The 15,133-nt window shown below is 58.6% G+C and overlaps 1 protein-coding gene across 2 annotated transcripts in view; it reads right to left on the bottom strand.

The window, feature by feature from the left end:
- The window catches only part of RALGDS (ral guanine nucleotide dissociation stimulator), a 64,061-nt gene that overhangs the window by 36,492 nt on the left and 12,436 nt on the right, over window positions 1-15,133 (bottom strand). Inside the window, exon 1 of one of the 2 annotated variants that reach the window (XM_068155926.1) lies at window positions 11,302-11,970. The exons of the other annotated variant lie outside the window; for it this stretch is intronic. Within the exon in view, the coding sequence (XP_068012027.1) occupies window positions 11,302-11,424 (123 nt within the window). The 5' untranslated portion in view covers window positions 11,425-11,970. Of the gene's footprint in view, window positions 1-11,301; window positions 11,971-15,133 lie in introns of those variants that run through there. 2 annotated transcript variants of the gene reach the window in all.

Raw genomic sequence — 15,133 nt, 5'->3', positions numbered from 1 at the left:
GCAGCCTGCTCCAGTGTTTGAATCAGAATGGGTTGGGTTGGAAGGGGCCTTAAAGAGCATCCAGTTCCAACCCCCCTGCCATGGGCAGGGACACCTCCCACCAGCCCAGGTTGCTCTAGACATCATCCTAGCCCAACCCCCCCCTGCTAAAGCAGGGTGACCCAGAGCAGGTTGCACAGGACAGCATCCAGGTGGGTTTTGAAGGACTCCAGAGATGGAGACTCCACCACCTGTCCCAGAGCTCCACCACCCTCCATGCAAAGAAGTTCCTCCTCACATATTCATAGAATGGTTGGAAGGGACCTTAAAGAGCATCCAGTTCCAACTCCCCTGCCAAGGGACACCAGCCCAGCTTGCTCAAGGCTTCATCCGACCTGATCTTGACCTCCAGGGAGGAGGCATCCACAAACCTCCCTGGGCAACCTGTTCCAGTGCCTCCTTGCCCTCACTACAAAGAGTTTCTTCCTCATCTCCAGTCTAAACCATGTGGAATAAAGCCCTAGCAGCACAGAGAAGTGGCATCACCCCCTCAGGGAAGAAGTTTCATCTAATGCCCAACCTACACCTCCCCTGGTGCCAACTGGAGGCCATTTGCTCTGCTCCTATCAGTTGCTAGCAGGGAGAACTGAGACCAACCCCACTTGGCTCCAACCTCCTTCCAGGGAGCTGTAGAGAGCCAGAAGGTCTCCAAATCTTGGCTCCAGGCATCATGTTGAGTGCTGAAGAACTTCAGTTTCCACCAAAACAAAAACACATCAGAGGTCACCCCAGGAGCCCTGAATTTAGTGCCATTTCCTGAGGGGGTTTGTGTCTCCAGCCCACCTCTGGTGCCTAAAACTGTACAACCCCAGCCTGAAAATGCTTCTGTGGTTAAAGTGTTTGCAGGAAGCATCTCCCACGTGGATGTCCTGGTGTCTGAGCATGCAGGAACTCATGCTGCAGATGTTTTGGGGCATTGACAAGATTCTTTCCCTCCTCTCAGCCATCTCATCTCGCTGTAATTGCAGAGGCTTAATTAGCTGAGAGCTCTCAGCCACATTTCTGTGAAGCAGGCCAGCAGGGCCAGGAGTCATCTGGGGGGTGGGGGGAGAGAGAGGACACAGGCAAACAGACACCATGGCAGCAGCAGCAGCCTTATTTTGGTAGGAAATTAGATTGGAACCAATTTTCTGCCCTCCCTTAAGTGCAAAGAAGGCAGCTAGAAAAGATGACCTGAGCCTCTCCAGCAGGGGCAGGGGCCAGATGGGCAGCGATAGGAGCTGCTCCCTGAGGGTCTCAGCTGCTCCCTGAGCGTCTCAGCTTCCCCCAGACATCCTGCAGCTACAAAGTAGATTCAGAGAAATGGTTTGGGTTGGAAGGGGCCTCAAAGATCATCCAGTTCCAATCCCCCTGCCATTGGCAGGCACACCTCCCACCAGCCCAGGCTGCTCAAGACCCTGCCCAGCATTGCCTCCTGTGAACACCTCCAGGGAGGGCACATCCCCTGCTGAGCTTCTCCTGCCTTCCACTTTCCAGGACACGGAAAGCACAGGCTGGTAAATCCATTCCTGAGCAGGCAGCATCAGGGTGGGTCAGGACTGCTGAGTGCCAGCCCTGAGCAGCGGGGAGGCACAGCTGGTTCCTTCCCCAGCGCTGTGTGCACCCTGCTGACAAGCAGCCCTCTCAGTCTTTCCATGACACGTGGGTGTGCAGCAGGGCAGCAGGCAGGTGCAGCGTCACCCTGGCCCTGCTCTGAGTCACCTTTCTGCAAAGCCTCAGGGAGCTTCCCCTTTCCCCTTCTCAGCTCTGAGTCCCAGCAGAGATTCACCTTCTGCAGAGCTCACTCTCTGTCCCTACCCCAAGCTTGCTTGCGGCAGGAGGGCTGCAGGGCACTGGTGAGGCTGCACCTCCAACAGTGAGGGCTGGGTTTGGGCTCCTCGCTCCAAGAAGGACATTGAAGTTCTGGAGCAGGTCCAGAGAAGGGCAACAAAGCTGCTGGGGAAGGGTCTGGAGAGCAGGGCTGGGGAGGAGCAGCTGAGAGGACCTGGGGGTGTTTGGTGTGGAGAAGAGGAGGCTGAGGCAGACCTCATTGCTCTCTGCAGCTCCCTGAAAGGAGGCTGGAGTGAGGTAGGGGTTGGTCTCTGCTCTCTAGTTTCAGGTGATAGGCCAAAAAGAAATGGCCTCAAGTTGCACCAGGGGAGGCTTAGGTTGGAGATGAGGAACAATTTCTTTGCTGCAAGAGTGGTCAGGGACTGGCACAGGCTGCCCAGGGGGGTGGTGGAGTCCCCATGCCTGGAAATGTGTGGATATGGCACTTGGGGCCAGGGTTTAGTGGCCATGGTGGGGCTGGGTTGCTGGTTGGACTCAGTGATCTCAGAGAGCTCCTTCAACCTTAGTGATTCTATGATTTAGCAGCCATGGCAAGGGGTTGGAACTAGGTGATCTTGAATGTCCCTTCCAACTCAAACCAGTCCCTGAGACTGCACTTGGAGGCAGGGCCCTGCCTTGTGCTGACTCCAAAGTCCGTGGGGATGGATGAGCTGTCCTGGCTCCCCTGCCAGGCACAAGGGCTCTGGGTGCAGCTCATCCAGCTCTGTGCAGTGGGAGAAGGTGGAGCTGCATCCCCACAGCCTGTCCCCCTCCTGCCCTGTGTTTCCCTCAGTCCTCCACCAAACAGAAAGGGAAATCTGGGATTTTCAGCTGCTTTTGATTGCCTCTTGCTCTGCACACAGCAGGGTGGGAAGGGCTTAGTCTCCATTTCCTGGCTCCAGCCAGCTCCAAGGGCTGCCCAGGCAGGAGGGTCCCCCCCGATCAGGGGCTCCCCGACTCACCACCCCCATGCTGCCAGATCCCTCCTTGCTGGAACAGCTGCTTCCAGCTTGCCTCCCCCAGCCTCAGCACATCTCCCCAGAGCCCCCAGAAGTGCCTCCTCCCAGCTGCTCTGGTCAGTCAGCCCAGGGTCTGGCACCACAAACCACTCTTCCCCTCCTTCCTCGCTGGGTTGCAGTTCCTAACTAGCACTTGGCCTCCAGGATGGGAAGCAGAAGTGCTGGGAAGGGAACTGTGATGAAAGAAACAAAACCCCAGGCTCTCAGGGGAGCCTGAAGGGAGAAGAAAAGGAGGAGCAGAAAGAGGTTCTTTTGAGATGGGGTTTTTTGGGCACTGTTTCCTGGCAAGCAGATGAGCAAGGTCCCTTGCCTTGGGTCACCAGGTTTGTTTCTGTGTTACCAAAGTCACAGCCAGACACCACCAAGATTGTCACCCAGCACATCCCAAGCAGCTCCTCACTGTCTCCTGGAGCTCACAGCACCCAGCCCCAGCCTACAAAGGCAGCTGTCAGCGGGGCAGAACTGGGGGTTCCCCAGCAAAGACCTCCAGGCACTGAGAGCTGCCACATCCCCAGCACCCCCAGGGACAACCCCAGCAGGAGCTCAGAGAAGCCAGAAGAGAAGCAAGGACACAGCAGAGAGCTGAAGCCTGTACATCAGATCACACAAGAGAATCCACAAAGCAGCCTCTGGGTGTAAGCAGCCCTTGGGGTTCACCAAGTCAAGGCTCCACTTTCAGACAGAGAAAGTTTCTTACCATGGAGGCAGAGAGGAAGATGAGCACCTGGGGTGCTGCTCATGTCCAGCACCTGCATGGAGGTAACACCTGGAAGCTGTGGATGACAACAGCAGGGTGCAGTGTGCTGCTGCCCCAGCAGTGTGCTGCTGCCCCAGCAGTGTGCTGCTGCCCCAGCAGTGTGCTGCTGCCCCAGCAGTGTGCTGCTGCCCCAGCAGTGTGCTGCTGCCCCAGCACTGTGCTGCTGCCCCAGCACTGTGCTGCTGCCCCAGCACTGTGCTGCTGCCCCAGCACTGTGCTGCTGCCCCAGCACTGTGCTGCTGCCCCAGCACTGTGCTGCTGCCCCAGCACTGTGCTGCTGCCCCAGCACTGTGCTGCTGCCCCAGCACTGTGCTGCTGCCCCAGCACTGTGCTTCCCCTCTCCAGACACCAAGCACATGACTCCAGCAGCCAGGAGCTCAGGACACCAAAGATCACAAGGTCTGCCCAGCCTGAAGCCCCAGCAGCCACCCTGTCTGCTCTGTGCATCACAGCAGCATGTGATGGAGCAAAGAGCTCCAGGACCAGCCACGAGGCTCTGCTGAGAGTCATCTCCTCAGGGGGAGATGGAGCCAGTCCTAAGAGAACCACAGAGGTGCCTGCTTGGGAAAGATCTGAAGATCTCTGAGTCCAACCCCCAGCCCAACACCACCACCATGGCCACTAAACCACATCCCCAGGTGCCATGGCCACAGGCTTCCTGAACACCTCCAGGGATGGGGACTCCACCACCTCCCTGGGCAGCCTGTGCCAACCCCTGGCAGGAAAGAAAGTTTTCCTCATGTCCAACCTAAAGCTCTTGGCCCTGGAGCAATTTCAGACCATTTCCTCTCCTTCTCTCACCTGGCAGTGGGGACACACTGGGAGACACCCACACCTACCAACTCCTGATGTCTGCTGAGGCAGGGCAGGAGAGCCAGGGCCAAAGTGCCTCTGTGCTCTCAGCAAAGACCCCAAGTGGGCATCACAACCCACCTCTGAGTGCCTGCAACGTGCCAAAGCAGTCAGCAAACTGGACTGGCCTCGTGTGAGCTGTCCTGTGCCAGCTGCTTGTGCAGGCACCGCTCTGAGCCCCCCTGCAAAGGGAGAGGTGACAGCAGATGGCACTGGCAGGTCCTCACGGAGCCAAACCACCAGGAGGCAGCTGCTCCGCTGCCAATCTGCTCTTCATCGAGGTGCCTGGGGTGCAGGGATGGAGCCAAGTCCCACCAGCAGCACGTGGGCACCAGGATCTGACCCTGCTGCAGCTGCTGTGGCAGTGCCCAGAGCCGTGGAGAAAGCTCACTGGAGCTGGAGGGTCCCCATGGATGGAAGAGGAGAGCAGGGAGCTGGAAGCTCAGGGATCCCATTCCACCTGGGAAAGGCAAAGTGCAAGAGGCAGAGCCTGTGCCTGGGACAGAGCTGTCTCCAGAGTGAAGGTTGCAAGAGGAGGAAGCTCTCACATTGCCCTCAGCTGGTGCCAAACAATGGGAAGGAAGGGCAAAGCAAGAGAGAAACGTTCTGGGATGTCACCTTGAGCATCAGTTGATGTCCTGAGCTACAGACAGGTGGCAATGGCACCAAAGATCACAGAATGCCAGGCTGGATTCTAGCCCAAGCCCCCTGGCAGAGCAGGATCACCTAGAGCAGGCAGCACAGGACACTGTCCAGCTGGCTCTGAGTGACTGCAGAGATGGAGGCTCCACCACCTCCCTTCAGTACCAGTGAGCCAAACACAGCAGCACCCAGTGCCCCTTTCCCCCATCCCTTCAGGCCAGTGTAAACACTCAGCTGTCACATCAACCATTCCCTCTTTGAAGCCTGGCCAAGGGCTGGAAACAGGGACAGATGCCACCCCCAGAATCTCCTGGGACAGCCATTCACAGACACTGCCTGTGCCAGCAGCCAGCCAAAGCTGCAGCCCAGAGAGCCCAGTGCCTTGCCTGCTCACAGCTCCTGGGGGGTCAGCAGTGGTAGGATCCCCACCAGGACAAACAAACCCTCTGAAACCAGAGGGAAGGACACAGCAGAGGCCTCACAGATTCTGCCCCAGGACCGCCCCCAGCACTTGTGAGGGAGCACAGAGAGGCTTGGAGCTGCCCCACACCCGGACCCAAGGCACTGGGTGGGCTCCTCAGCCTTGCCAGGGCAATGCCCAGAAATCCCAAGCATGCTCCTGAATTTCTGCTCTTGTGGATGAGAACTCAGCCTGGGAGACTTCTTTCCTTAGTTTCTAGCTTTGCCCAGAGAAACCAAGCAACCATTCACCCCAGGGGAGAGGAGAGCGTGGCCAGGAGCAGGGGATGGAGGGATTTGCTCTTTCTGCCTGCAGCTGTGGGCAGGAAACAGTCCCAGCGCTCACTGTCAGCTCCTCCCTCCTGATAACATCTACCATAGGCAGGCAGAGGAGAAAGAAACAGCCCTCGACAGAAGCACGGCAGAGCTTGATTCGTGGTGGGGCTGCTGGCAGCTTCCCCCCAACGCCTGGTGCACAGCTCCAGCCTCTGGTCCCTGCCAGCACCGAGCTCCCAGGCTCTTGGAGGAAACTTTGGCACCCTCCACGCACACACACACACCCCCACAAACACACACACCCCCAAACACACACACCCCAAGGGACGTTGCAGAGGATGTGTGGAGTGTCTCAGCCTCTGCAGAGCTCAGCTGCCAGCCAGACAAGAAGGTTTCACACTGTGCCACTCGCCAGCTCATCCCCATCACCCACAGCCACCTGCTGCATCCCTGCCCCACGGTGCAGCCCCCAGGAGGGAGCTGACCCTGCATGGAGGAGACACCTACCCCCTCCGTTTGGGGGGTTCAGCCTCGGGGGGCACGATCCTCAAGCGCCACACCGAACCCCGAAGCCAGCTCTGGCGCCCTCTGATCCTTCCCCCCCCCCCCCCGGTGCAGGGGGTGCAGCACCATTCCCGCTCCCAGGAGGATCAATTAGCCGCCAATTAGCGCAGCACTCCGAGGTGATAGTGGTGCTGCAGACAGGGATTAGTAGCTCATTACTGCCGATCTGAACGTTCCTCCGTGTGCCGAAGGACAGCGTTGCACCCACCAGACCCAGGCTGCAGGCACTCAGCCCTCAGCTGAAGGAGGCCTCAAATGCAGCAGGGAATAAATCTGTGCCACGGCAAACCTGGGCACTGATCATCTGTTCCTATCCCCAGCTCCTCTGAGCCTGGCTTTAAGGTCAAACCAAGCTTTTGTCTTGTCTCCAGAATTCCAGGACACTGGGAGAGCAAAAGAAGAATCCAGTATCTCTCTCTCTCTAATGATATGATGGGAATAAATTAGCATGTGAAATGCAATTTGACTAATTAGCCCACTGGAGTGGAAAATATTTGCCAACCACTTTGAAGTCAAACCTCCTGCACTTCCTAGGATGTCACAGAGGAGAAAAGGAGGAGGTGAAGGTGGAGAGAAGGCCAGGCCAGGCTCTGGAGGATGCAAGTGTCTAAAGCAGGACACTGAGGATTTCACCAGCTCATTTCCCTTCTCACTCCAGAGCTGTGCCAAGCGTCCAGCTCGGGCCTGGAAGAGCCCAAGGGTTGTGCTGGCCGTTCCCTGGGCACTGCAACAAGAGGACACTTCCCAGTGGTTCCAGGTCAACTCCATGCTATCCCAGAATGGGAGGGGTTGGAAGGGACCTCTGGAGATCGTTGAGTCCAACCTCCCTACCCAAGAAGGGTCACCCAGGGCAGGGCACAGAGGAACACATCCAGTTGGGGCTTGAAAGTCTCCAGAGAAGGAGACTCCACAACCTCTCTGGGCAGCCTGCCCCAGGGCTCCAGCAGCCTCACACCGAAGAAGTTTCTTCTTGTGCTGAGGATGGAGTTTTCACAGGGCTGGGCCAGCTGCATGGCTTTAGCCTGGGATGTCCTGGGATGCACAAGCAGGGGTGCAACACCTCCCCAGGACCACCACAAGACACCAGCTCACTGGTCCCTCCCAGCCCTGCAGCTCCCACTCACAGGGGGCAGACAGAGAATTGTTTTGGTTGGGAAAGACCTCAAAGATCATCCAGTCCAAATCCTCAACCCACCATGGCCACAAAACCACATCCCCAGGTGCCATGGCCACAGGATTCTTGAACACCTCCAGGAATGGGGACTCCATCACCTCCCTGGGCAGCCTGGGCCAGGTCTTGACAACCCTTTGGGGGAAGAAGTTGTTCATGTCCAACCTAACCCTCCCCTGGCACAATTTCAGGCCATTTCCTCTCCTTCTATCACCTGAATCCAGGGAGAAGAGACCAACCCCCACCTCACTGCAACCAGGCAGCTGTAGAGAGCAAGGAGGTCTCCCCTCAGCCTCCTCTTCTCCAGACTGAACCCCACCAGCTCCCTCAGCTCTGTTTTCCAGACCCTTCCCCAGCCTTGTTGGCCTTCTCTGGGCACCCCCAGACACCTCAATGTCCTTCTTGGAGGACAGTTCACCTGGCAAACCAGCCTGCCACAAAGCCCCACCATCTCCAGGAGCTGCCCCAGGTGCCACAGGCAGCTGTCTTACCACTTGCAACAGCCCCTTGGTGGATTTCCTCATTCCCCAGACACAGAAACTGTTGCTCTTTCATTAGCAGAGCTTTGGAAACCTCTACCCAGAGCAGCAACAGAAGCACCCTGGGAAGTTTTGCAACTGCTGTGGGTGAATTATGAAAGGGATTGACAGCTCCATCAGAAAGTGGTGAGGGAGACAGAAATGAGTGGCCTCTGCTCTCCTCTTCCCCTTCCAGCTGAACACCCACTGAACATCACCTCCAATGGCTTGCTGCCTGCTGGGGAGATGCTCTCCAAAGGAGCCCTGGCTGCATGCTGGGGCAAAGCAGTTCTCCTCAAAACCAGGAGCATCAGATGTCAACCCAGCAGAGCTGCTGTGCTGAGAGAACAGCCTTCAGCTCCACAGGGTGATTTCTGCACCATGCCTTGTGTGCTCAGGCCAGAGGGATGGCAGGATTTGTCCTCTGGGGATGGCACAGAGCTGACAGCAGCCCAGGCAGGCCAGGTCTCAGCAGGAGCACTCACAACGGCGACCAGATGCTGCTGTGGCCACATCAAAGCTTCTGCCAGGAGCAGCCAGGGAGGCAGCAGAGCACAGCTCTGCCCCCACAGGCTTTGGCTTTGCCTCACCCCTCCTGAAAACACTCCTCTGACTCCTCACCCACCAAACCAGAGGGGGTCCTGAGGAGAGGAAGGTTTCTGAGCAGGGTTTGCCTGCTTGTTAGCACCTTCCCCACATGAATCAATTCCTGGTCCCCCATCCCTCAGCCCCCTCTGGGCCCCCACACAACACAGCGCCTAAACTTCTCCTGCCCTGCTCTGTGCCATCTCCAGAAAGAAAAAGGCAATTCCTGAGCCTGAAGGTCCTGAGATGGAAGGGGAAATCCCAGCCTGGCTGCCTCCAGCCTGGCTGCCTCCACCCTGCCCACGCAGAGCGGCAGAGCGCTGGTGGGGAGAGGAGCAGGGACCGGCGCACGAGTGGGTGTGAGACACCAGCCCCTGCCTGGCTGGGGGGAATCTGGGGGAAGCTGTGCCAGAGGAGTTTCCCCATCTCTCCACAGACAGAAATGCCACTGGGGATTCCCCCCCTGGCCGCAGCTCTGCAGCAGAGGGAGGTGCCAGCTTGGCAGGGCCACGGCAGCTGCGACGCCCCCCGCTTTCCAGGAATGGAAAATGAAGTGGAGATCCTCAGCCCTGAAGCAGAGGTGCACAGGCATGGAGAAGCAGAGCAGCCCCTAACCCACCTCCTGCTCACGGGGGCTGCCAGCCAATGCCCACCCCGAGGGGGGAAGAGGGTCTCATCCTGCTCTGCCCAGGGCAGGAAAAGGCAGAGGAGGAAAGCCCTGAGCAGGGCTGGGTGATAGCAGCTGGGAAGTGCACACTGTGCACCTGCAGAGCCTCGGTGGCAGTGAGGATGCTGGAGGCCAGCCTGGCCTCAGGGCAGTTTGAGTTTCCACGGGAAAGGACCGACCCTTTCTGCCCTGCACAATGGAGCTAACGCCCCAGGGCTGACCCCGGGGCTGGGGACGCCCCAGTGAGCCACAGCAGTGAGCAGTGCCCTGCACAGCTCCCAGCACTGGCTGTGACCCAGCAGCTGCCAAAGGGCCAGCAGGAATTGTTAGAGAGCCACCCAAGCAAAACCTCCCTCCCCTCTGCCAGGGGGCACAGCCACCTTGCAAAGCACTCTGCTCTTCTGCAACAAAACAGGGCAGAAGCTTAGCAGGTGGAGGTCATTTCCAAGCCACTCAGTGCCAGGGCATCCCTCTAGCCAGGTCTCCAGCCCAGGATTTCCCCTCTGCAAGGAGGGAAACCTCCATCTGGGCCAGGTAAAGCCTGAGGATCCCCAGGGCTGCAGCACAGGGCTGCAGGGAAGCCCAGCAGCAGGTGGCAGTGCCCAGGGCACCGTGTGGCATGAGCCCTGAGAAAGCTGCCACCAAACCACACCAATGAAGCTAAAGGAGAAGAAAGCATCCAGCCACCGGCTCAGCCATTGCAGGCACCTCCCCACGCCTGGCTGCTCTCCCTCCTTCCCACTGGTGCTTCTGAGGTGCATTTCCCACCCCCAGCACAGCTCTGCAGTGGCCACAGGTAGCCTCATTAGTGCAGCAACATCACAGATCCCAGCCATGCCCTGGGGTGCTTCTAAATATAGGTAGCTCCCTGCAAGTCCCCTGTCCCTGCAGAGCCACTTGCAGGCTGCTGAGCTGGGGCTTCCCAGCCCTGCTGAGATCCAACACAGCAGCCTGCAGGAAAAGTCCTCCCTCCTCCCAGGGAGGTGAGGCTGTTCCTGTGCTGTCATTTCACCTCTTTAAACACGCAGGATAATGGAGAGAAGGCAACACTGCCTGGGAGACATCAGCTGCTTGCCATCCAGAAAACCCAGACTGAAGGCTCCTGCAGTGACAGCACCAGCACAGGGCACACACAGCCAGGAGATGTGCTCCCCCTGCTCCCAGAACAATCAAAGCACCAGCACCTGGCTCACACCCAAGCCCCTGCCACAGGCAGGACACTGACTGCTCACCACCCAGCACCTCTGGAAACCACTGCCCCTCTCATTCTGGGCTCTCCAGTAGCTCTGCCACAGGATTTCCTTCCTGCATGGTCAGCCTGAGGGTGTGATTCTGCCAGGGGCAGAGTCAAGGTGGGAAGAGGAGCCCTCCCCAGGAATCCCCTGACCCCAGCACGCCAGGGAACCTCCTCCTCACTGCTGCAACCCAGGCTAATTTTTGCATCATGGAGCAAACCCTGCACTGGGTGACAGCTGCAGCACAGCAGCAGAGCCAGAGGGCAGGACGGATGCCCACCCAGATGGCAGACACCAGGCAGGGCAACCGCCAGGGCGCCCAGAGGCAGAGTTGAGCTCCGGAGCCCATCGCTGCCTCCCAGGTTATCACACCCAGCAGGCAGCAGAGCCAGGACACAGCCAGCAAGCATCCTTCCTGCTCCCAGCCTGCTGCCGGCTGGGAAGGCTTCCCCTCCCCTCCCAAACTCCTCCTTTCGTTTTGGTGCCCTGGATTTGGCAAGTGCCAGACACGGTCTGCCTCAAAGCACACCGCCCGAAAGAGGAAACAGTCACCGCTGAAGGCGGTGCCAGCTCCTGGCGTCTTTTAACTTCACCACAAGTTCACCAGCCCCGGAGAGCGCCGGGGTGGGGTCCCAGCACCTCTCTGCCCCCTCGCACACCCTCCCCCATCCCTTGGCAGCCGGCGGCTCCCTCGCCTTTTCTACTCACATCATCGTCCTGCACGCTGAGGGGGATGTCCAACATGCACATCTGCACCGGCTGCACCAGAGCCTTCTGCACGTTGAACAAAGGTTTTGCCTCCATCTTCCCAGGCACGGAGGGGCTGCTCATTCTTCTTTCTCTCCTCCACCACTCCCTTTTCCAGGAGCAGATCCAGCCCAAGGCAGCAAAACAAACACAAAGAGCCCAGCCCGGAGCTCGCTCCTCGCTCAATGATTTTGTAAGCAATGTATTACATCTATTCAATTAATTTCTCCCTTTTTTGGGGTGGGTCAGCACATCTCCCCCAAGTGCTGCCGCTGCTGCTGCTGCTGCTCTCAGAGGTCTTATTTCCTTCCTCGTGAATCAGAAGAGCTGGAGGAGCTGCACCAAGAGCTGCCGGGTGTGCGCCTGTGTGAGGCAGTGCGCCTGTGTGCGCCGAGCCGCCGCTGCTCCCAGGGACTCCACAGCCCTCTGCCAGCCTCGCCACAGCCTCTCCTCTCCCTCCCGGCCAAGCTGGGAGCCTGGTTCCCGCTGCTCTTTTCTGCTGTTTGGGTTTTTTTTGTTGGGGTCGGGGTTTTTTTTCGCCCCGGCGGGCGGGGGCTGGTTTGCTGTTTGGGGTTTTACCTCAGCCTCATCGACATGCGCGGCGCTCGCAAAAGCCGCGCATTGTCTCCGCCGGACACAACAGGTCCTGCCTGCCGCTGCGGGCTGCCGATTAGGATCAATCCTCGTCTGCAGCAGCAGCTACAGCGGTTCCCTCCGGCTCTGGTGCAGGCAGACAGGCAGGGCTGGAAGGATGAGAGGGTGTGAGGCAAGAGAGCTTGAGTGATCTGGGCTGGAGCCTCCCCTTTCCTTTCCTGCTCTTCTCCCATCCCTTGCTTTCCATTGTCAGGCAGTGCCCAATGGACTTGGTGATCCTGAGGGTCTTTTCCAACCCGAATGCCTCTGTGATTCTGCCCTCCTCTACTCCAAGGAGCACGGTGAGGCTTAAGTAATTCACACCCAGTGAGCACTTGGGAGCCTTGTGGCACTGACAATGCAGCCTGGCACCGAAGGCAGGGAGTGTTGCTGACCATAGCTCTTCACTGTGAGGGTGAAGACAAATGCCATGGGTTGGGATATCTGGAGAAGGCTCTGGGGAGACCTTAGAGCAGCCTTCCAGTAGCTCAAGCTGGAGAGGGACTTTCTAGAAGGGCTTGTAGTGACAGGACAGGGCAGGGAAGGGATTGAAACTGGAGCAGGGGAGATGTAGGTTGGACATTGGGAAGAAGCTGTTTGATGTGAGGGTGGGGAGACTCTGGAACAGGTTGTCCAGAAAAGTTGTGGACCCCTCAGCCCTGGAAGAGCTGAAGACCAGGCTGGATGAGGCTTTGGACAACCTGGGCTGGTGGAAGGTGTCCCTGCCCATGGCAGGGGGTTGGAACTGGGTGGTCTTGAAGATCCCTTCCAGCTCAAACCATTCTGTGGTTGCTTGCAGGTCAATTCTGTGTGGGAAGCTTTGCCAGGGGAGCCTGGCACCTGCCACCACCTCCCTGGGAAAGACACAAATGGGGCAAGCAGACCCTGCTCCAGGCAGGCTGTTTGGGGTGGCTTCCCACCACCCCAGTGCACCAGCAGGTCCTATCTTGGGGCTGCCCTTTGCCACATGCAGGGCAAAAGTCTGGGATGGTTCAGCCCTGTCCCAGTTTTCCCAAAGCCAGGCACTGCCTGAGGCCACCAGCCTGGCTCACAGCGTGCCTGGGACTGGGAGCAGAGCCGAGGAGCCCTGCTGAGCTGGGCTGAGCCAGGCATTCCAAAGGTGTTAGGTAAGCTGGGCTTGGCCAGCCCTGCTCAGCACCCAGCCAGCACCAGCCCTGCTCCGTCCTGGCCTCCCTGCTGTGCTGAGGCATTCCCACAGGAGCCAGAGAGGGCTGAGGTGCTGGGGTTAGATGGATCTCACACACACAGATCCTCTGTGCTGCTTGCAGGGGGAGCTGGGCACCTTCCCAGCACTCTGGGACCACAGAGGGGTCCAGCACTTCATTCCCATGGGAAACACAAGGCTGAGAAAACCCAGTGCTGACATGCTGTGGGAATGGGAGCTACTGGGCAAGCCTGGAACGAGCCCAGAGAAGGATAAACCCTCCAGGAAAAAAAGTTTTAACTGGAAATTAGCTTTTTCCAGCTAGCATCTGGCTGAGAGCAGCAGCACAGGATGCAGAGGGCAACACTGCAGCAGCCCCAGGAATGGTTTCAGTGGGGAGGAGAGAAGGGAGGTGACAGCTACAGCACATGGACAAAGCAATAGGGAATCACAGAGTTGTTTTGGTTGGAAAGGACCTCCAAGAGCATCCAAATCCAACCATCAACCAACACCACCAGGGCCACCAAACCACGGCCCCCAAGTGCCATGGCCACAGGCTTCTGAACACCTCCAGGCATGGGGACTCCACCACCTCCCTGGGCAGCCTGTGCCAGTCCCTGACCACTCTTGCTGCAAAGAAATTGTTCCTCACATCCAGTGACCTCTCCCTGGCACAGCATGCCTGGCCACTGTCCCTCTCCACACCTGGTGTCCTGGTGACTCAAGCCAAGGTGTGCTCCCATGGAGGAGAGTCCCAGCTTTCACACCACATCAGAATCTGCCCCCAGCATGGGCAGCACCCACAGCTCTGGCTCCAGGAAAGGTGACTCAAAGCCATGCTTCAGCCCCAGCTGGGGCTGCTCCCCTCCCTGCAGCAGCAGGCTGGCAGAGCACAGCTTTCCAATAACCCCCTGCAGCAAGGAGCTGGGGCTTGGCCAGCTGGGATTGCACCTTCCAAGCAGCCTCAAGTGACTGCACCAGCAGCCTGGAAAGGACACAGCTTTCACACTCAAGCACCAGAGTTTCCATGGAAAACATCCCCAGGGACCCACCTCTCACCCTGTTCAGTGGCTGGTCTTTCCCTTGGGAACAGGAGGATCTGCAAAGGTGGTGTGGGAGTTCCATCACCTGCTGGTGCCTGGGGCTGCAGGGCTCCCCTGGACCTCAGGGCAACAGCAAGGGACAGGTGGCAGAGGTTGCTGCCATGGAGCACACACTTCTGGCAGGGGCTCAGTTCGTCCTGCTGGTCCCCAGAGCCCCCCAGCTTCCCACCAGGCAGTGTGAAGGTGCCAAAGGGATAATCCTTCTGGAAGAGTCAAAACCAGGCTGGGATGGAGAGCAAAACTACAAGTGCAGGGTGCCAGGAGAGGTGCCAGGCAGAGCAGCAGAGGAGGAGAAGATGAAGAGCTGCTCCCCCCTCAAACCAGCAGCAGCAGGGCACAGCAGGTGGGGGCTGATGGGACATGAGAGCTGCTGTGCATGGAGGACTTTGGCCAGAGGCACCCAGCCAGATGCTGTCACCATGCAAAGAGCCCCAGAGACAGTGTGGAACATTCCCCTCCTCACCAGGGGCCAGCTCAAGCACATCCACCCACCAGAGTCCCCAGACACCTGCCCAAGGCCCTGGGGACCGTAAGGGTCCTTCAACTGACACTTGGTGCAGTGCTTTTGAACAGTTCCCCACCAGGAGTTCTTTGTTTCCAGCAAAGGTGCAAGGCAAAGGCTCCCCCAGCATCCAGCCAGCCCAGCCAGGATGATCCCACGCAGCTCTCCGAGCGACAGCCTCATCCTACTCCTCCTGCAGTCTGGCTGCCACCAGTGGAGTCCCTGCCACCATCCCAGAGCCTCCAGCAGCAGCCAAGCTCCTCACCCCCAGCACTGCATGGCTCACAGGAGGTCCATCCCCACCAGCACAGGGCTAACTCACTGCTGGAGCCCACCAGGAGCCTGTGCCAGCCCAAGCTGTGGGGGAAGCCCTGCAAGGGGTGGAGGAGG

The sequence above is a fragment of the Melanerpes formicivorus genome, unplaced genomic scaffold, assembly GCF_026170545.1.
Source record: "Melanerpes formicivorus ecotype bairdi unplaced genomic scaffold, bMelFor1.0.p_v2 SCAF_33, whole genome shotgun sequence".
NCBI classification, from domain to species: Eukaryota; Metazoa; Chordata; class Aves; order Piciformes; family Picidae; genus Melanerpes; species Melanerpes formicivorus.
The sequence above is the reverse complement of the archived record's forward strand: the minus strand, read 5'-3'. Positions and strand labels throughout refer to the sequence as shown.